This window comes from Halichoeres trimaculatus, unplaced genomic scaffold (genome assembly GCF_033239565.1).
Source record: "Halichoeres trimaculatus isolate MK-OKI-2021-1 unplaced genomic scaffold, fHalTri1.1 fHalTri1_scaffold_9, whole genome shotgun sequence".
In the NCBI taxonomy this organism is placed as follows: domain Eukaryota; kingdom Metazoa; phylum Chordata; class Actinopteri; order Labriformes; family Labridae; genus Halichoeres; species Halichoeres trimaculatus.
The window spans coordinates 13,792,129-13,813,424 of record NW_027437188.1 but is presented as its reverse complement, the minus strand read 5'-3'; the positions used below and the strand labels follow the sequence as shown (position 1 = coordinate 13,813,424).

Here is a 21,296-nt window from a genome sequence, read left to right as displayed (position 1 = left end):
TTTTGGCCTGCAGCTCCTTAAGGGAGCCAGCGCACATCCTCAGAACATCTGTGAGGAGGATGTTTGATCCAAAGTCCAGCAGATAATGGTCAAACCGAACCTCCCTCCCATCTACCTCGAGGACAGGCTGCGAAGATATTTCACATCATGTTTGTGAAATTCCTGATCAGTCCACAAAGACAAGAGAGGATGGGATTAATTAAAGCAAGAGTAAAAAAAGCACTTTAGACATAAATAATGCAAAATATATAAGCAAACTACAAATTGCATGCTACTGAATTCTCTGCACGTCAATCAATCTGAGTGTGCAGCTGTTGTTTTCATGGCCCATCTTACCAAACTGATGAGACCTGCTGCGTAACATCAGGTAATCTAGCTGCCATGCTGACAGGAGGTCAGTGTTTTTCAAAGAGAGGAGATTTACAGCTTCCTCTGAGAGGTAATAGGGTGTAAATACAATGTGATTTTCATGCACTGAAAGTGTCCATGTTCAGCTGCCCACAGTGGAAATTCCAACATTCAAAGCCACAATAAAATAAGCAAACACAACCAGTGGGTAGAGGCTGGAAGTAGAATGATGTGACCTACTTCTTTGATGCAAACAAAGAATAATTTATTTTTGTCTTCTGTTATTTCTGGACCAAATGGAGACATGATGCATTTGTGTTTTAATGTTGAATTGACCACCAGATATTTCCAGGTCTACCTTACATTGTAAACAGAATGTTTTACCAGGCAATCCTTTTGTTTTTTCTTTCCTGGTGTTTATTTCTGATGTTTTTGAATTAAAGTTTTGGTAGATCACAGAAGACAAAGTTTGTCCATGATGTTAAAAGTTCATTTTTTCCTTATCTTTTATTGTCTATGTTTCTGCTGCCATGTGATTGGCTGATAAGGTATTTGTATTAACCAGAAATTAAACATGTGAACATAATAACATGGCTGGTGAGTTAATGTCATGTTAAGTGAAATATTTCACTATTTAAAAATTTGACGATATATTCTTCATAAGAAAGCATCATGAGATGTATTTTCATGGGCAAACTGGACTCACAAATATACGCAAGAAGATTATCTGTCCGTTATCGCAGCTGCTATCACCTTCTGGACTACGGGGGCTGCCTTGTCATGCTGCCAAGAGGCGAGGCACATCCCCGACAAGTATCCAGCAATAACAGGACACCTATCCACAGAAAAACTGACAACTCACTCTATGGTCACATCCACGCGTGGCTGGGTGAGAAACTGCTTACATTTTAATGCGTTTAGCTCGTCATCTGCACAAAACCACAGTTGATACACCATTAAAACAGTGATTTCTGAAAACTCCAACCAAAGTAAAGGTTTTAGAAAACCCCGGTTTCATGGTTTCACAGATACTGTGTTCTGGGAAACAGAGTTTTTGGTTCTCAAATGTCACAGCTGAATGGCAGGGGTTCATTCTGATAGGCTGGCACAGGTTTCACATTTGAAAAAAAATATCCATATATTGTTTGGCATGCTTCGAGCCACACTTAAAAGCAGATCTGCCCGGTTACTGGAGGTGTGAAAAAATATCAACACAGAAATATATTGAGATACTTTGACCTGTGATAAGATATTAATATTTCAACTCTTAATATCAATATTTTTGTCAAAATAAAAATTCCTATTTTTGCTGAGTTGGAAGTACAATTAGTCGTCTGCAACTCCACTGCAGTAGAACTACTCCCCCATATGTTGCCCATAAACCTTATTATAAATATAATCTCAAAGTATATTCAAACATCTTATTCCCAAATTTGATAATGTGGGTATTCATGCCGTAAACATCAATGTTTTCTCTCTATTCTTGGGTCAGTTAGTTTAAAATAATTTTAAGTTTAATTTTTACAGTGTAGTAGACTGATAAAATAATAATCACATACATGTTGTCCAATATCAGATTTTTTGTGAGTATCATTGGTTACACCAAGTGACATTTATAAGATCCACCAATTGACCACATCTTTTGCCCATTCTTTATTTATTTATTTATTTTGCAACATTGGTTTAATGTCACAGTAGTTTTAAGGTCCCATATTATGCTCCTTTTTCTGCAGTTTAATATGGATCAGTGATGTCTTCATTAAATGGTAGTACCATGTTTATGCCAAAGAGCCAATAAATCAAGCACAGCAGCATTGTTTCCAGGCTCTCATAGCCCCTCTGTTCAAAACAGTCTGATTTAGTGGGCGTGACCTTCATATGTAAATGAGCCACCGCTGATACCGCCCCGCTCTTCAGAGTGCACAATGTTTATAAAACAGCGAAGCTCATTTATTGTAACATTACAGGCTGAAGCAACAGGCTAACCGCAGCTAAAGTTAGCATCCTGAAGCTAACACAGAGACAGGGGGGGACACTGAGGAAAAGCTCTTACATCTGCTCCACAGCACACAGCATTTAAAATACTCACATTTCCAGGGTCCGAGGTTTGTTGGTGGATAGTTGGTAATGCGCCTGGATTCAGGATCAGCCTATTCACTAGCCCTCTGTTGTACTGTCCAAAGTTGGAAAAGCAGTCGGCTGTGACTAGCACACACATACATACTGAGTGTAGCTGGCACATTTCCTTGATAAATGAACTCTAGCCACTTAGTCTTGTCTTCTTTCGAGATGGGAAGCTTGAGCTTGGAAGTATGTGGCTGTTTACAGTCAAAAACAAAGCAGTGATGGCTTTTCAAATTTGGCATTCTCCTTCCTGCTGCTGGAGAAATTTCTCTCCAGCGGCAGGGAGAGGAGTGGGCAGGGAGGGGGTGTGGGGATATTTGCTCTGGTGGACCAATCAGGTCAGACTTGCTCCTGATTGGTCAAAAAAGGGAATTGGCATTCTCCTTCCTGCTGCTGGAGAAATTTCTCTCCAGCGGCAGGGAGAGGAGTGGGCAGGGAGGGGGTGTGGGGGTATTTGCTCTGGTGGACCAATCAGGTCAGACTTGCTCCTGATTGGTCAAAAAAGGGAGTTGATGACGTGAAATCCCCAAAATCCAAACAGTTCGTTTTAGTTCAGGATTTTGCATTCGCAAGCACTACTAAGTACAGGTTTTGTCATTAAATATCACATTTTGTGGGCTGGGAGGAAAGCCAAAGACCCACAATTTTCACTAAAAGACTTAATAATGTGATTTTTGCACAATATGGGGCCTTTAAGTGCCAAACTTGATGCACTTTATGTTTTCAGGGTTAAGTGTCTGTATGAAACTCTGCATCTGACTTTCAGTATTTCAAACACAATATAATAGTTTAATAATTTAATATTAGCAGTCTGACTCCTCTTCATAGGTAAAAGCTTGTCTTGTGAAGGACAAAATATTGTGCGCAAAAATGGTGTTTGGATTGAGAGAAAGAAAAGAGTGTGATCAAGAGCAACAAAAACAAGGTGAGACCAGTATTAGACTTCTTCTGACTTAGGCTTCTTTTATTTACATGTTATACTTTTACAAAAACAACTCTTTTTTTAATAACAACAGGACTGCAAAGCCAGAACACTAGTAAAGATTCAGAACAACCATAAACTCTAAAATACAGAGTGGTCTTTGTCAGTTTTTAACAGCCAACTGTGGAATATGATCCAGTTAAAACACTCAACACCACAAACGTCTGTTCTCCCTATACACCATGTGCAGGTTGCATTACTTTAATCTGGGATGTTTTTGTACAGTTTCTCCAAACAACAGTTTAAATACAGTATCAAAGACACAAAATACAACATCTGTCCCAAAGCAGGTTGTACTCAGGTAGCCTACAGTATAAAGAATATGCAACATAGTATGAGTGTATATACTGTATATTTATATATATACACATACTGCAGACAGTCACAAAGTGAAGACTACCAAGGCCCCCCAAACTCCCAGACTAAGCTGTTCTATTCACATTTAACAAGAATATCCAAAGATGCCATGAAACAGCAACCAGAATACAAAAGTCACCAAAAATAGATATATGCAGTTATGAAGAGCTACCATGTTTTTTTCTTCTTATGTTTTCCTACTTTAAATAAGGACTGGAAACATATACAACATCAAGTGTACATTGAAAAGGCATGTCCTGTATATAATCAAGATATCTGAAAACATTGCACATAAAGAGGAGAACATACAGAAAAGAAGAAGGCATGCTGAACAACAGATCGAAGCTACGCTGGATGAAGAGTCATCGACAAATAAGGCCAACTGAAGACATGCTCTCCACTTCACAGAACGATATGAACATGCAACTCTCCAAACCAACTGGAAGGAGCTGAACAGAGCCATTAAAAGCATCCGAAGCTTTTTGTTTCTCCATTCACAGATCAAAAGGGGTCCTCGCCGATTTGATACGCCTTCAGTCACATTTGATTAAAACAAAAAGTCTACATTCTTTTTTTAGATATATATAATTCACTGTTCCAAAAAAATAAAAACAAAAACAAAAACAGAAATATAACTTTGAAAACAACAACCTGTCCATTTATTGCACACCATTGGTTCACAAAAATATTTTGGGCACTTTTGCGTTTCGACAAACAGCAGCATTTTATTATAAAAACCTCTATTTTTTTAATACGGACTCTGAACACAACAGATGAAAAGCATGACTTACAAATGGAGAATAGAAAAAACCTTTCTTAAAATCTCGATACTGTGCAACTAGAGTTAATAGGTCCACATACTAAGGCTAGCCTCTTAAATGCACAACATCATACAGTGTTTTAAGGGGCAGAGAACAGCAGGACCCCTCTGCTAAAGAGCATGGACCACTTAAAATGATTATCTCTTCTTCTATTATGTGCAATTACTGATTGCCATGGCAAATCCCCAATAAGATAGAGAACATTTGGTCCTTCGGGAAAAAAGCAAGATTAGTACCCCGGGAGAGAGGGCAAGATGGCACAATTTAGAGAAAGTGACTTACAGGATGTCACAGGCTGATACAAACTCATATTCAGACCAGAGCCTGACCGATAGGAGATTTATAGAGTGATACAGCAATTAGAGGAGGAAACAAATCCTGTATTACGGATCCGAAAGCCAATCTGGTGACTTTGGGACCTCTCAAAAGAACTTTGATTATCAAATATTTTCAGCCAATCTGCTGCACTGCTCTCCCTTCAGCAGCGACGCTTTGCTACATGTGCTTCAGCAAATGCTGAGAGATTTGTCGCATCAACCAAAGTGTTATTTCAACATTTACGTTCCTTTAAAAGGATCAAAAATCAGTGGGATATCTGTGAGAGGCTGATATCTGCTAATGATATCAGTCAGGCTCTAATTAAGACAGCTCTCAGTGAATTCCAATGATGAAGACAGGGTCATATGGATGCCCTCATGACAGCAATAATTCACCTTTTACATTTACAATCAACCCTGTACACGAGGTCGAACATCCTGCTGTGATTATCCTTAAACTCTGTCTGTTTGCACGACTGTCAGGGCAAAATTAAGATATCACAGAACAAGAAAACCAAGTCACAGTCAGTAGCATTCAACTCACGGAGCATCACCATGAGTGTCATTATCTTCTCAGAAATACAGGCACAACAATGTCCAAGTACAAAATTACAACCATGTTGGCACAACACAGGTAACAGGATTTGAAGATTTGACCCAAAGCAACAGAAAAGAAACAAGATTAGTAAATTCAGCCGTCAAACTATGTTATCAGTTAAAGGTGAGGAATAAAAGCTCTTGCAGACAATAATAAATTCATCATCTAGGATAACTCACAGTATTTTCATTCACACGTCAGCAATCACCTTTTTGCTTCCAAAGCAATGTTGTCATGTAACAGCAGACTGTGGGGTAACCTGCTAACAGCATCTCTTTGCATCAGACGTATAACTAGATCATAAATCCTTAAATCCTTATCTAGATTTTTTTTCTTTTACGATGTAGTTCTTCCCTTTGTGACAACTAAGGTGAAAGAAAACAGACACGATGCTGGTTGTTAATCCACATGTTGCTGACTTTATATGAGGAGTGGATGCAGCCTGTTGGTTTCAGAAGTGAAGCTAAAGGAGGCGACTCCAGTGATAGCAGAAAAAAGGCCGATCGTATGGGAGTCAATGAGTCCAATAATTACCTTAACAAAAATTTGTCCACTGTGTTTAAACTTAAGGCTTTAAAACAAAGTCCACAGCTGAGTGGGAGACATCAGGGCGGCTACATCCACTCCTTAAAAACAGTCTGTTCATCGCCTCAAAGTCACGCCAGGATTTAACTTAAAGAAAGACAAAAACGTTGTACTTTAGTGAAGTTGACGACCAATATTTCAAAGCCATTAAAAACCATTTAACTGATACAAAGTGGGTTGAAATGCTACATTACAATATCTTTGAGCTCATTTAAGAGTTTAACACTGCAGTCAGAAGAAAACCTTTAAATTTCAGAGTTAAAGTTTAAATTTTACATTAATTTCAGTCCTATTTCTCATTCATCTGAATGTGTTCTGCAACAAAAGCTGCAGCATCAGTGCTGACTAAAAGATTTCCTCATTTCCTAGAGTTTATTTTTTGAGATCCAAGGTTTGATTTAACAACAGTGCATCAATAAAAAAAGTAACATGTTTGAAAAATCATATACTGCACAGACATCTTAAGGGAATACTCTGTCGATATAATTTCAAGTTTTAAACATTAAAAAATGAAATGTACTGTGTTCATATCGATAAAAAAGAAATGCACATACACACACCTGACGTATCATATTTCACAACACCCAACATACACAGCATTCAAATAGTAAAACAGTACAAGCTATTGCAATATAGATAATATTGACATTGAACAGTTTGCCTATAGCGACGGCACTGAAGGAATAACACAGTCTCTGCCCAAACAAACTAGCATCATCACAACAAATGAAATACAACAGGTTTCTCTTTAGCTCAGTTTGCAAAGACTCGATTTGTCTCCGTTGGCAAAGTCACGACCTCGTCTTCCTCTACACGCTGCTCTGTTAAAAAGGGAACTCTCAGGCACTTTCCAAAAGTAGGGCAAGGCTTGTTCTGAACAGACCTCACATCAGCTAAGACAAAAGGGACTTTAGCTAGTGCTGCATTCACGTCATATGGGAAAAACAACCTTTGACTCTACCCTTCAACTATTTTAATCCCAATTCTTTTACGACCCAGTGCTGATCATTGAAGCATGAAAAACTGTTCCCACAAAGTTAGGCAATAATCTAGTGAAAAAATCTTGACTTTGCAGGATTTGGTTTAGTTAAAACAAAATAACTGATTTGCATGAAGACACGCGTCATCAAGGCAACCGCAGTCTTCAGAACTTCACTCGGGGCTTTGCGTCGGGAGGTTTAACTTGTCCCAGCTGTCCCTTTATCCATGTTTCATCACATTTCCCCATATGACAAGACTGCACAATAAGACGTGATGGGCAAAGTCGAAGGCTTGAATCACTCGATGGTAATGGAAGCCAGCTCCTTGGCCTGTGCATGCTGCTGCTGCTCCTCCTCAAACACCTCCGGGGAACTTCCTCCTTCGCTGTTGTCCATCTTGGTCTCCTCAGTCATGGCTGCAGCCTCGTCGGCGTCCATCTTGAGGGAGGATGGGGCTTCCAGGGGATCCAGGGGCTCAGGTGAGAGGAAGCCGGAGGAATTCTCACAATTCTGGGTAGAGGAGGAGACCTGGGAGATGACAGGCATCTGGACAGAGGAGGAGGATGAGGCCGCGGTGGTGGTGGAGGTGGAGGTGCTGCCCGGGTAAACGGGGTGATGTGGGGACTCCTCCAGCTCGTACTGGACACCCAGCGCCTCCTCCTCCTCCTGAACCTGGCTCAGGTAGTCGGGCACGAGGAAATCACTGGAAAGATGGGAAGAATGAGAGAGATTAAAGGTCTTTTTTGGATAATACACCGACAAACAAGCTTCACTAAATCATGCTGGACACTCAAAGAGTGTTTCAGCTGCTGCTATCTACTCTGCAAATCTTCAAACATAAAAACAACATGAGACAAGATTGACAGTTTGATTCTGAATAAGTCAGGCAACAGGTTTTCAGAGCATTTCTCACAAAGCTATTCTCAATGATCTACAGATTTTTCGTTCATATTTTGCAAAAAAGAAGCTAAAGTGTTGAGATTGTTAGTATAAGTGGAGAGTAACAAACAAAAACAGATGAGAAGGATGCGAAAAAATCCTTCTCCTTGGATGCACTTTTCGTAATCCTGACACAATGATTGAATGAGCTGTTAGATTTTAAGCCCCCACTTTAAACCCTCAAGTTTTACATTTTGGTCACACCAATCATCATTTTTAGTTCCAGATTTTACCCAAGTTTGCACAACAATAGTGTCGCCCTTGCAGCCAGGAAAGATGTGCTGCAGAGGTGATGTAATGGTGACGATTTTCTGGTTAATTTTAAGAGCAAAACATTTGAAAACAGTGTCCAGATCAGACATAGTTAGCACATGAAAACTCAAACTAATGCCTCATTTGGAAAACAAACTGCAATGTATACCAAGATTTTCCTATTTAACCTATACTCCGTAGAAAATTTCCAGTCTATCTGAGCATGTGGATCCTCTGTCAGAGGCTCTTTAAACTGAGCGAGAGCACGGTGTGATCATAGCTGTAAACTAGATTGATCCCAGTGCAGCATATTAAGATGTAAAGACTATCAAACAGCTGGAATTAAAGCGAGGTATCCAGAGTAAATAGTTTAGATTCAGAGTAAACGTCTCCTGTGGTACAGACGACAAACTGGAATGCAAATCAGCAGCTTAGAAAAAGCCAGGATACAGTGTAGTTAACATCTCTTTTTATATGAAGGCTGAGGACAGGAGTTAAGAGCCTGACTGGACTGCCAGAGAATTTTCCACACTGTTATGATCTCAAGCGTAGACCTTCTACTATAAAACTCTTGAGGAGTCAATGGCCCGTTTGAGCCCTGCCGACCTGTGAGGGCTTGAGTTGATTAAGAAGTGGAAAAGTCTGGGAAACAAAAACACTCTCCGACTTTATAAAGACACTATGTCCTGCTTTTCACGAGGCTTTGTGGGCTGAGCTGCTGATAGAAAACAACCAACCCACTCTGTTTGGTTAAGGGAAATTCATTCAGCAACATACAAATAGTGATGACAAAATGATTTAAGTTGTGTTCTGTGGCTTTTGTGTGTGTGACCAAACATTCCTGAAGAGCAAAGTTCTGACAGAGTGGGAGTATCAAATGAAGGATTTAAAACTCTGAAATGATCTCATTTCTTTCTCAACACTCTGCAGTTGAGTCTAATAAAAGCAATGATTTAAAAACTTCACTCTTCTCTTGATAAATCAATTTATCCTCAGAAACTGAGCCGAGACGAGCAAGAGCTTACAGCCAGCCCACCAACATAATGAACTTAAAGGAATAGTTCACAGATTTGGGAAACCACACTTATTTTTCTTCTTCCAAAGAGTCAGACTTATTGACGTTCTGTGAACATGTTAGCTGCTGCAAGCTTAACTCAACATGAACAGCTGAAGAAAAGTAAAACTATAAAGGTGCTATTTTAAAGTAGCTCATGGCTGTTTTTTGGTTTGGTTTGTGGTGGGGCCATATAAACGTATAAAATCAAGGAACTTTCTTCAGGACATCTGATTTACAATTTTGTTCACTCCGGTGCTGCAGATTATCATCTCACAGTGCCTCAAACTAGTTTGAAATGCAGAGACAAAAAACAGTCTTCGGCTGATTCTGTTGCCACAGGCTTTGAGCAACGCTAAACAGTGATTACACAGAGGTGGGAGGCTGCATAACAGTCACATTTCAGGACGAGGAGGAACCTTCAGGGTAGCAAAATGCTCCTTGAGTAAAAGCTCCAAAGTCACAACAAACTTTAGGCGATCCAGGAACCAATTACTGGACATGCACAGTAAAAAAAAAAAAAAACTAATTAAAGTTTGGCTGCTAGCAATGTCTAATAAGACTGTTCCATAAAAGCTGATTTTTGTGTCCTTCCTAATAATACCTGCACATGAACCAGGACACCCAAATCAATTATACATGCAAAATGAAAAAAAAAAACCCAACACATTTCCTTTATATATATATAAAAATTATCAATTATCTTCTTCCCAAAACCTTACAGTAAGCAAAGGCATGAAATTCTAGCTCCCTCTATAAATATATAAACAATGCAGCAGATACATATCAGAGAGCGATCCAAGAGCACAAAATGAGTCACCTTATGCTTGAAATCTGACTACAGGGAACTGACAAATAGTGATTTCTTGCAATTGCACAAGTTTGGATGACGACTGAATCTTATTTTCTAACCATGCATTCCAGATAAATTGATAAAAATCCACTCATTCTCTGGTTCAAGGAAGCTGCACCAACCTCTAAAAACCCTTTCTCAAATAATGACAGATTGCTGGCATCTGAATCAGTGTTGTCCAAAACTTCCTCAGCAGCCACGTCTCTCTGTGCTTCTTTTTGACATATTTCATTCCAGTGTTGTCTCATTTTTCAGTTTCAACCCAAACCTTTCAAAGTGTTCTATACATTAACCAGCTGCCGCTCTGAGGAAGAGAATGCATCTTTCTAGTCAGGCAAAATGCGTCCAAAAGTATGTAAAAATGGTCATATTATTGTTGAGCAATTTGTAGAAATAACATTTCAAATACATGTATGGACAACAACAGGAGAAGTTAGGTGCTAATCTTTAAACTAACAACATTACATGACACATTAGTTTGATAAATGACCCCTCTATATATTAATGCTGCAACTTTTACATGGATTAAACTGTCTTGATTTGTCCTAATTGGAGAAGTTTAACTGTGCCGGTAGACATGTTTGTTACATTTGGACACAACCTAGCTAGCTCTTGACCTATTTCCAGTCTAAACACTCAGCCTCTACGACCTAAAGCTGGCTCTAGGTTCATATTTACAGGGGTGTCTGTTCCCATCTGAGTCGTGAGATTGAAATAAAAAGCCATATTTCCCCAAAGAGTGGAACTATTCCTTTAAATGAGTGAAATAAAAAAAAATCCCAATACAGTCAAATACTTAAGGTGCACTTGATCTGCCCATTACACTCAGCTGTAAACATCTTAAAAACAGTTCTGTAAAACCAAAGCCATGAAATTAAAACTGATCAAATGAACCTCAGGTATTAGAACCTAACCGGACTTATTTTCTGATCCAGGTGGGATCTGAGTAAATGGAAGAGGTTAGCGCCCCCAGACTCCTCACCTGCTCTGGAAGTAGTTTGCTAGTTCGGATGCCTCATGGTTCAGACTCCTCAGGTGTACAATTAAATTTCCAGAGTTGGTGAACATGGCGCCGCACGTTTTGCACTCATAAATCCGCGGCTTGCGGATTATGTGTCGGGAGACCCTCATGTGGTGCTTATATTCACCGAAGGACGTGAATGTGGCGCTACAAATCTGGCACCGGAAACAGCGTTTACCTTCGTGCTTCAGCCGATGCATCTTTAAGGAGTAGGCCCGTGTGAACTTTTTCCCACAGCGGTCACACTGGAAAGGCTTAATGCCTGCAGAAGAGGGAAAAAACAAAGTCACTCACGCATGGCTTTGTGTCTGTGTGGGTCTGAGGGGAGGCAGGAGGGCTGACTACATCTTACCACAGAGCTGGCCCTGACGCTAATCACTGTTTCCAGGAAAGCCTCATCAATTCATCACTTAGCTATATTATACACACAACCTCGGAAAGTATCATCACTTAACTTTAAATTAACCTTTACAAACATTTCCACTAAGAGCTCTTCTTAGAATGAAAACAACTCTATATATAGGCTTTTAGTGGATTCCTGGTGAAAAATGGAAATATAAACATATTTGCTCATCTCAGAGGCGAATAAATGTCTGAAGAAATCATCAGTCTCAAAGAAATTTCCACCAAAAAATACAAGGAACAAAACAAGTCTGATGGGAAAGACGAATGCTTGGGGTTGGTTTTTATTTGTTTATCATTTTGCAGAAAGTCTAACAGGGTGAAATGCTGAGAGTAGCCTCAGAGACATCAGTTTATCAGCCAGTTGTTTGGAGACCTTGCCAAACGAAAAGACTACCTGTTGCTACTTTAATCAAAGTAAAACCAATACTGAGTTTTCATTAAGCTTCTTTCACGTACCGGAGTGTATGAGCATGTGCTGCTTCAGGTTTTGAATGCGTGTGAATCTGACTCCGCAGGTCGGACACTGGAACGGTCTGTCAGGGCCGTTGGTGCCGGGCCGGGCTGAGGGGCTGATGTAGAGGTGGTATGGATATTGGATACCTTCTAACCTGCAACACAGAGAGCACAGAGTTATCCAACCCTGTCAAAAAAGAGGGGTTCTGCTCTGCCCCTATTAAGAAGATGGATTTAAAGCAACAATGCTGGATGTTCAGACTGAAAGTGTGCAGATGTTCCAACGTCTACAATAGGGCTGGGATGAGGTGCTTTTCCCGAATCAATTCTTAAACAATTTTTGGAGTGCTGATTTGGTTTAAATTGCGTTTTTTCGATATTTCCAGTTTATAGTTCACTTTTTTAAGACCAGACCAAGTAAAAACTATCCTGCATGGTTTAGGCAGGCAAGTTGGCATGACATTCTTAGGACCATAAGTTTGTGAAGGTCTCCAAAAGAAGCTTATTTGTAAGCTTAGGAGAAATATCCAACATACGATAAAGAGTACCGACATTTTTTAAGTCTTTATGGGCGAAAAAGCCGACTAACACTGGGAAAACTTTGCATATGTTTCTATCTCATCTTCATTGAAGTGACTCTCCCAGGTTTTTCTGCTCTTCTTCTTTCATGAACCAGGATCTGACATTCACGCACGTCAGCATACAGACAGAATTCCTCATATGTCCCCAGGCGTTAACAATTCTTTATATAAAAGTGCATAATGTCTGCCATTTGGCATGAGGTGTAATTTAACAACGTACACAGGTGTAGCCCAGACATTCGTTTATGTTGTTCATGTCTATATATTCTGATATTCATGACTGCCTCTCTGCAAGTTGTAACCTATCGTGATACCTCTCATCGTCCTCTGCGTGTCCTCCACTGGTGGAAGAACTCTGCATCGACGGCAAGCCCTCAGACACTCCCTCATCCATCGACCCTGGAGACAGGAGGAAAATAAATCACTCTTATGGTTCCTTTCTACCACTTTCAGATAAAAGAAGAAAAAATGACATCTTGAGAAGGTTAAACAAACATATTTAAAGTCTTTGAGGGTTAATCCCAGTTTAAGGCCTAATACTGCTGGATTCCAGTTCACTGTGTTACTGAGCAGTTTAGGAAAAAATGACAAGCTTTTCCATTTTCTTTTTATTTACAGCAGGAAAGCCTTTGAAAAAGCATTTGGGCCACTGGACAATAAAACTTTCCACAGAGACAAATACAAATAAAAACTTGTAGGTGGAAGGCAGCTCGAGCTGCTTGTTTTATAAGCGACACTGTTAAGTGGGTCAGGACACAGACTGTTATATCAGTGATAGATACAGTAACACTTATGCACTGTTGTGTGTTTGAAATCAATGTTTCTGCACATTATCCCTCTATTAAATCGTTAATTTGCTGTTTTCTTGGATTTTGGATAAAGTTTGATGCCTTGTGTTTTAAAATTGGTAGAATTTAGGACTTAGTTTGACAGTTTGGTAGTTTTTGATGAAGACGGGCAGGTCAGACAGGTGAGCTCAAGGGAAGGTGAACAGTTTTTCTTTGCCGTAGTCAATAGTTTGTTACAGTCTTAACATGATTTCACTCCTTATTTTCTATGCTGCATGTTGGTATGTTTTCGCATATGGCATAGGTATTAGATAGGGCTGGGGCGAAATGCTGTTCTTGCGATTTGATTCAATTCTATTACGATTTTTAGGATGCTGATTCATTTCAAATTGTGATTCTTCATTATTGAAAATTTTTATGATCTTTCATTTCCTTTTTTAACACCAGACCATGCGAAAAAGTTAAAGGATAATTTCGGTTTATACAGCTTTTACATTGTTTAGAGAATGAAGTAGAACAAAATACTCACCCAGAAGGCTTTCCTGATCCAAGCAGTGCTTCGGGAGATATTTAGATCCAAAATCGTGCAGCGGACGTCCGTATAATGGGATCCATCGGGGCATGGACAGCGACGCTCCTAAAACTGCATTAATCGTCAAAAAACTTGTGTGCATGCGCAGTACTCTCTGGAGAGCTGACTCCTTTCTCTGAGGGGCAAACGTAAACAAAGTCTTCGTCGGACCAGAGGTCATTACAGCCACACAGCGGTGTCTGGAGTGACACAGACTGCAACAGAGCACTAACTTAGAGCGGACCATGATGGAATATTGGTGAAAAACACAAGTTTTTGGACGACTAATGCAGTTTTAGGAGCGGCGCTGTCTATGCCTCAATGGATCCCATTATACGGACGTCCGCTGCACGATTTGGGATCTAAATATCTCCCGAAGCACTGCTTGGATCAGGAAAGCCTTCTGGGTGAGTATTTTGTTCTACTTCATTCTTTAAACAATGTAAAAACTGTATAAACCGAACTCATCCTTTAAATGATGATGATGATGAAATCTACAGACTATATCTGGAGCCACATTTTCCCATAAAATGCACATCATGTTAGTCAAGAGAAAAATTTCACCCTCTGCTGGAGAAAAGTGGTAACTTTTTCCAATCCAGTTCATAAACAAAGACTGAAATACAGAATTTGAATTTGAAAAAAAAATGTTTTGTTTTCGACAAAGAATCACAATTTTGATATTGTCAAACAAAAAATCCCGATATCTTGATTTTTTTTCTCCCACCCCCAGTATTAGATAAATAAAGTTAAGTTTGGTGAAGAGATATTTCTAAATGTTGTTGTTCATTGAGGTAAGGAGATTCACCTATTGAAGAGGACTGAGGACTGATAAGTAGCTCCTCCTGGACCTGTTCGCTTCCTGGCACCGTCTGCTGGTCACTCAGCGAGCTCTGGGAGGCACTGACCGGCTGCGATGATGCTTCCTGGACTTCCTCATCACTCAGACGCTCCACCTTCACTCTCACATCTTCCTCCTCTGCTGGCACCGGCGATGATACCACCTTGGAGCTCTCGCATGTTAGGAAGTCACTGAGCCGCCGACCGACCACCACTTCCGAGGTCCCCGGGGCGCCCTGCTCTAAACACCGAGGACTCTCCGGGAGCTTTGATTTGTCTGAGTGAAACCTTCGGTCGATACCGAAAGGAAAAGTCCACGGAAAGGCCAGAGAGGACTCCACGGGCTGCGCTGTGCTGTCTGAGAAAGACGGGGAAGGGTTGGGGATCTGAGGAGAGGTGGTGACCATCTGGGTAGTGCATTTGAGCGGACTCTCAGGCGACGCCATCGTCACAAAAGTTTTGCGTTTCCGTCGCGATTCGCGGCATATAGGAACGTTTCTCTCCATGACGCTGCAGTCAGAAGAAACAGGTGACACGCTGCCATCCAGTGGCGTCAGGGCACAGTTTGACGAGGCGCTCTCTGGTGCTGATTCGTGCGGTTTATCTGTTGACATGTTGTTGTTGTTGTTGTTGTTTCCTGGGCTCCACAGGATGCTGGACTTCATGAACTCTGAACATGTGCTTGCCACTGCAAACATCTGCATGTAACTTGCAGCTGCCAGGACATCGATGATGTTCTCCGTGCTGATGGACAGCGTTGACGTGTAGGCGTATTCCAACAGAGGAGCAAAGCCACTAACGGTAACATGATGAAGGTCCAACACAAACTTGTCCTCCTCCTCCGGCCGGCCCACCAGTTTGGAGCGGAAGAATTCACTGCAGCAAGCAAGGACCACTTTATGGGCCAGGAAGAGCTTGTCCTGGACCCGGATGGTGACATCACAGAGGTGGCCCTCGTTTCGTAGAGCATTCAGCTTCTCCAGCATCTCCTGGCTGTGGGAGGTGGAGCTGTGAGTGAAAGTTTTCACCCCCATGGTGCAAGTCAGCTTCTGGCTGTGTGCAGAAAAAGCGACCTGCAGGGAGATAAGGCAGGAAAGAAACACTTGAGTTTGCAAAAGTTAAACCAGATGAACCATTTCTCGAAAGACAAATATCAATTTATAGCAGGGCTAAAATGAAAATTTGATTAAATGAAGCTTGGCGTTTATGCAGGAGCAGAAGTCACCCCAGCTGCAGCCAGCTGTCAGGCTGCTGATTAAATCATTTGTTTCCAATCACCCACAAGCCGTTCACATTCCTGCTACAGTGACGCTGCCCACACTCGGCTGCTGGCAAAGCTTCGCCTCCACCACCCCAGCCTCCTCTGGTCTAAAAGCTTGTTTGGACCCTTGCTGGGGAGTTTTAATGTGCCCCTGAGAAAGTCACAGCTTGCAATTTGTCCTCCCAGGGGAGCACAGTGAAAGGCAGAGCCTTTAGCGCCAAACATAACTCTATCTCCATCTGGCACTGAATGTTAAAAGAATCTATGATGAGAGTGTTCCTGACAGAATGATAATAATTCTGTTCACCATTGTTATTTCTTTATGTCAAGCATCTCAATGTGTCTGACGATTACCAAACTAAACAAAATCCAGCCCCAGCCTTCACAGAAGGAGGATGAAATAACAGATGCCCCAGTGGACTCCTGCTGAACTCCTCGATTAGAAATCAATGAGGGCAAAGATTAAATGAGATGTCAAATATCACTCTGTAAAGACTGGATGACAAACAGGAGTAGAGTATATTGTGGAACAGTTGGTGTAGGCAGGGAGAAATACTAAGGTGCTCTCGGAGGGAAAGGCTAGGTAAGGGGGGGTGAAAGCAGGGACAAAATGCCAAGTTATGTAACGACAATCAAAGCAGATGCGCAGCGATGCGAGCCAGACCCATGTGGAGGCCAGTGCACTACAGGATGCTCGGCAGCTGTCTGCGAGACATGTGGATTCTCTGAGGCATGAGATTTTCCATCAAACAAAAGCTCGAGTGAAGGGGCTCTTGTAGGGGGAGCGCGCTCCCCTTTCCACACAGACACAGACACACACACACACTCACACACACACACAGACCAAAGGAAAATACTCCTGGGCTATGTTGGCCCAGTAAAAGGCAAAGTGAATTATAGACGTGGGCTGTAGAGGTGCAACAGGAGAGTGCCGAGTCTGCACCAGCGAACAGAGCAACCAAAGAGACACTTTATTCCACCACAGGGGGTTTCTAGAGGCTACAATGTCTCCTGTAGGTGAATTATTCAGATTCATGATCCCTGAGATGAAATGATCCTAAGTGTTCTTGAGGATTATCAATGCCACAAAAACAAAACTTTAAACACCTCTGGCAGAAAAACAAATAAACAATGAACAAATGTGCTTCATATTTCCTTTAAAGAAAGTGTCAAACTAGCTGTTGAATCTTTGTTGTGAGGTTCATGTAAGGAGAAATTGTACACTTAAGAGAGCCCGAGACATTTATCTAAATATTAAACTTATCACAATGAAATTATTAAATGTGGTTTTTAATTGTTACTTTTTTCACAACCTTTTTGCTTTATTTTCATTTATGGGTAAGAAAAAACATGAATTTGTTCAGTAGTAAACAATGTATATACTGGAGCTGTTTAGATAAACTGATGATTTAGTAATGATGGTATCAGAGCCAGCAATATGTGTTAAAACACCCAAATGCTGCTCAAAAACATCACTAATGGCGATGGAGAAGAAGAGGCGTATCCTTCAGTCTGGAACTTTCACTCTGTTTACATCACCTTCTCACATGAGAGTCAAAGTGCTGCAGATATAAACAGAAGAAGGTCTTTATTCAAAGTGGAGACGAAAAGGTACAACACACAAACGTTTCTATCCAAAGCACTGTTCTTATTTATCAGGAGAGGGACGGTGATAAAACATGTTTGGAGTAACAACAACAGTTTGGCTAACTGTAGCGGACAGCGTCACGTTCAGACGTCAAGCAACACCGGGAGATGTAAAGTACTTCCGCTTTGATGTCAAAATAAAAGCCGATTGATGAACCAAAGTTTTCCGTTGTTTTCTTTGAAAGGAGAGTTAAAAATAAGACTTAAGATTGAACCTGTACTCATGTAGTGCTCACTGACATATCCTTGATGAAGTCCATATAAAATTTCAATGCCTACAGGATTTGCTTCACCTGTTATTAATCTGAAGACTGTATATACCACGTTTTACATTTTACTTAAAGACCCTGAGGACGTCATGCATTCATGTTGCTGTCTAACGCAAGGTCATACCACCTTCATCCCAACCTTTACTTGGTCTGATGTTCTGATTTGGAAATGGTCATACTTTCGACATATAACTTTGTACTTTGTGTAAAATCATTGGGTGGCTCTCAACCTGCTTGTCATTTAAACTTATAAAAACTACAACAAGACATCAAACTCTGCAAAAATATGCATGTCTTGGTTGGGCATTATCAGGATGCAGAGGAGTTAAAAGGAAAAACTGTGAAAAACAGTTTTTCCTCCTTCTGCATCTGGCTACTTAAACATCTCCTTTAATTTTAATGATGGTCAAGCTGCCGTCTGATGGACTATGTCTCAATTCTTTCAGAGAAATTCTCACCATTTTGTAATTGGTCTGTGCACATTTCATACTTATTATTTTCTCCTTAATCCTTAAAATGTAATACTCACACATATTTTTATCTATGGTAAACTTATAGTTATTTACTTTTCAATCTATTCTTATTACAGTGTTTGCACGACACACTTTCATGTTTGCTGCTGTGACTGTAAATTTCTACGTTGTGGGCAAATAAAGGATTATTGTAACTTATCTTGGGTTGAGGCACTTACACCCTCTGTTCACTTCAAAGGACTAGTTTAGAAGCTCCCAGCTGTTGCGTTTTTAGTATTAACCTAAATTTGCTATGTTTTAATCTACTTTTTCCCAATTTCATTCCCAAACTTAGATGTTTCAAGAATCTGAGGCCATTTACAACTCATCTGGACACCCTTCTTTTGAGCAATACTCGTCATTTCATGCCAACATTCTTGTTTGCTGACTTTCAGTGGCTTCAAAACCTGCTCTCTCCCAATTCGCATAGCAATTTGTTGACATTTTACTTGTAGGAGTCGATTTTGCAATAAAAATACTTCACTGAAGTGAACTCTCGAGTTGGGAAAGTTGTTTGATGGATTTTATTTTGAAGCCCAGTTTAGCCATCTTCCGGATTGACTGTAGGTAACCCTGGTTACGTCTACGCAGCAGCTGCACGTTAGCTTTCCACTGTTAGCCACAGAGCTAGCGCTAACCAACATAACACAGTGCTTCCAGACGCTGTCTTCTCCCTTCGGCTGGTTAGAGATGTAAAGCAGGGACATTAAATAGATTGGTTAACGTTTCCAAACAGATTGTCCAGAGTGAATTTACCTTTCTGGGCGAGGCCCGTGGAAGCGACCGGGCCTCTGGATGCAAACAGCTCAGCTGACAAAAAGCAGCGATGGTGGGAGACAGCGGTGCGCCCTGCCGCTTCGCTCCCAACACTCACATTCCTCTCGTTTCGGCAGCGTTCAGCCTGCCAGCCGCCGAAAGTCACAGTTTGGCTGACGTTCACATGAATTCACATCACAAAAGGCTTAAGTTTAAAGTTTTCGGGGTGCTGTTTTCATTCCTTTGTGCTCCCTGCTGTCCTTTCTGCGCTGTATTTGTATCCCCACAATGCACCGCGCATCTGTCACGGTGCTGTACTGTACGAACAGGAAGTCTCACATTAACAACAAAAACACAACATGACACCAGGAATCCCCGCTCTTTGCACATTCACGCGGGAAATATACAGCCTCTTGTTGTCGATATACTCAAAAGCTCACTATGTCATCAGCTATTACATATTAATATCCATTGAAACCACTTTAAAATCTTATGTTTATGTTTCCTGAATTGGGGCAAAATTCTTCCAATATTTATATGTTTTCTGCCTTATGTCCTACCTTTTTAATTTACTTGGTAATTTGTTGTGGATTTTATGCATGCAAAGACACATATTTTCAAGAAGAATTTTCTTTTAATTTTTTTTTTTAATATAATTTGAATTTCAAGTGTATTAATATTTCCAACCGTCTTAGTCAAAGTCTGTTGAAAGACTTGCAGATTGTTCCTAGAAAGCATATGTATTGTTTTATGAAGTTTCTTTTAAGTACACTTGTCAGGCTTTTCTCAGTTTTAAAACCACAGATTTTCCCAAATCCTCATACTATGAAAAAACATAGCCATTTAAAGGGAACTTATTGAAATTCAAAATTCAAACAAAAGAGTGTTCTCAAAGAACATAAGAAGACTTTTTTTTCTTCTGTGACATTTTTTTATTTTTTTATTTCTTAAATTGTAGTTTGTGCAGAGGAGACTAAATATGGTTACTTGACCCGTAAAGGGTTAACTCTGCATTTGAAGAAGCAGTTTGAGGTATCTTACAGAACAAATTTATTTAGTGGTCAAAATCTTATTTGCATAACCAGAAAATCATTGTCAAAATTTGAGATTTCCTGCGATACAAAAATATGCATGTGGAGTTCCACAAGGCTGAATCTTTGGTCCTCTTCTGTTTAAACTTTATGTGCTTCCACTGGATGGATTACCAGATATAATTAAACAGACATCTCACAATTATGCCAACAACAGGAGTCTTTTGAGCACAATACCCTTGAAAAATTGTGAACATGCATCTCCATAAGACAGTTGCACTAAAAAGGGGGGATTGAAGCACTGTGACAGCTGGTCTGGTCTGGCCTGGTCACTTAAGTGTGGTTGCATTTGTTCAATGCAAGAATATTTAAGAACCAAAGGACGTCTTTACAAGCATGGCTCACAGAAACCTAAGTATACAGATCAAACAGTTGAATTCTTATTGGAATAAAAAATGACATTGCAGTCCTGTTTCACAAAAGGAATTGTGTTGATTTTATTTGATTTCTAAATTTACCAAACCTTGCTCTGAAGTCTATAAGAATGACATAAAGACAGGATATGACTAAGTCATTGCTGTCTGTTAAAAGGTTCCTCTTAAACCACAACTACTGAGTATGTTTTATACAGCTGCCTTTATTACAGACGTCTGAGCGGCAAAGTTATTCCAATGTGGGAGGACTTTCCCAAACATCTAAAAGGGTTTTAGTTTTTAAAACCAGCAATGAAATGAGCCTCACCCTGCTCCAAAGGATGCAGACCCACCAAAAATAATTCCTGTAGTCTAGACGTCATTGGTGGGTTGAAGTGGTCAACAATGGTCTAAAAGAGTTCTCTGGAAACTTGATGTTTTTGGAATTCACAGGTCATTCTCCCTCATACTGGCAGCTAATACAGAGAAACAGGAAACCATGTACAAAGTTAAAGGAGCTGCCGAAAGAAAGCATCAT

General features: G+C 40.4%; 1 protein-coding gene across 1 annotated transcript; it reads right to left on the bottom strand.

Moving 5' to 3' along the window:
* Positions 1-3,420: 3,420 nt before the first annotated feature.
* On the bottom strand, positions 3,421-19,612 carry zbtb44 (zinc finger and BTB domain containing 44). The gene is made up of 6 exons (XM_074679652.1): positions 19,315-19,612; positions 14,838-15,942; positions 12,985-13,069; positions 12,093-12,244; positions 11,193-11,493; positions 3,421-7,815 (listed from the first exon to the last, which is right to left on the bottom strand). Exons 2-6 carry the CDS (start codon positions 15,901-15,903, stop codon positions 7,410-7,412), a joined length of 2,010 nt encoding a protein of 669 aa, XP_074535753.1. The 5' UTR covers positions 15,904-15,942; positions 19,315-19,612; the 3' UTR covers positions 3,421-7,409.
* Between the last annotated feature and the right edge of the window lie 1,684 nt (positions 19,613-21,296).

What these genes read in the sequence shown, in the direction of transcription:
- zbtb44 (XM_074679652.1), bottom strand. Translation starts at nt 15,903, where the DNA reads ATGGGGGTGAAAACTTTCACTCACAGCTCCACCTCCCACAGCCAGGAG. An exon ending in TCCTCAGTCCTCTTCAATAG is followed by an intron (nt 13,070 to 14,837) that starts GTGAATCTCCTT and finishes TCCTGTCTCCAG; the next exon opens with GGTCGATGGATGAGGGAGTG. An exon ending in CACGCAGAGGACGATGAGAG is followed by an intron (nt 12,245 to 12,984) that starts GTATCACGATAG and finishes TCTGTGTTGCAG; the next exon opens with GTTAGAAGGTATCCAATATC.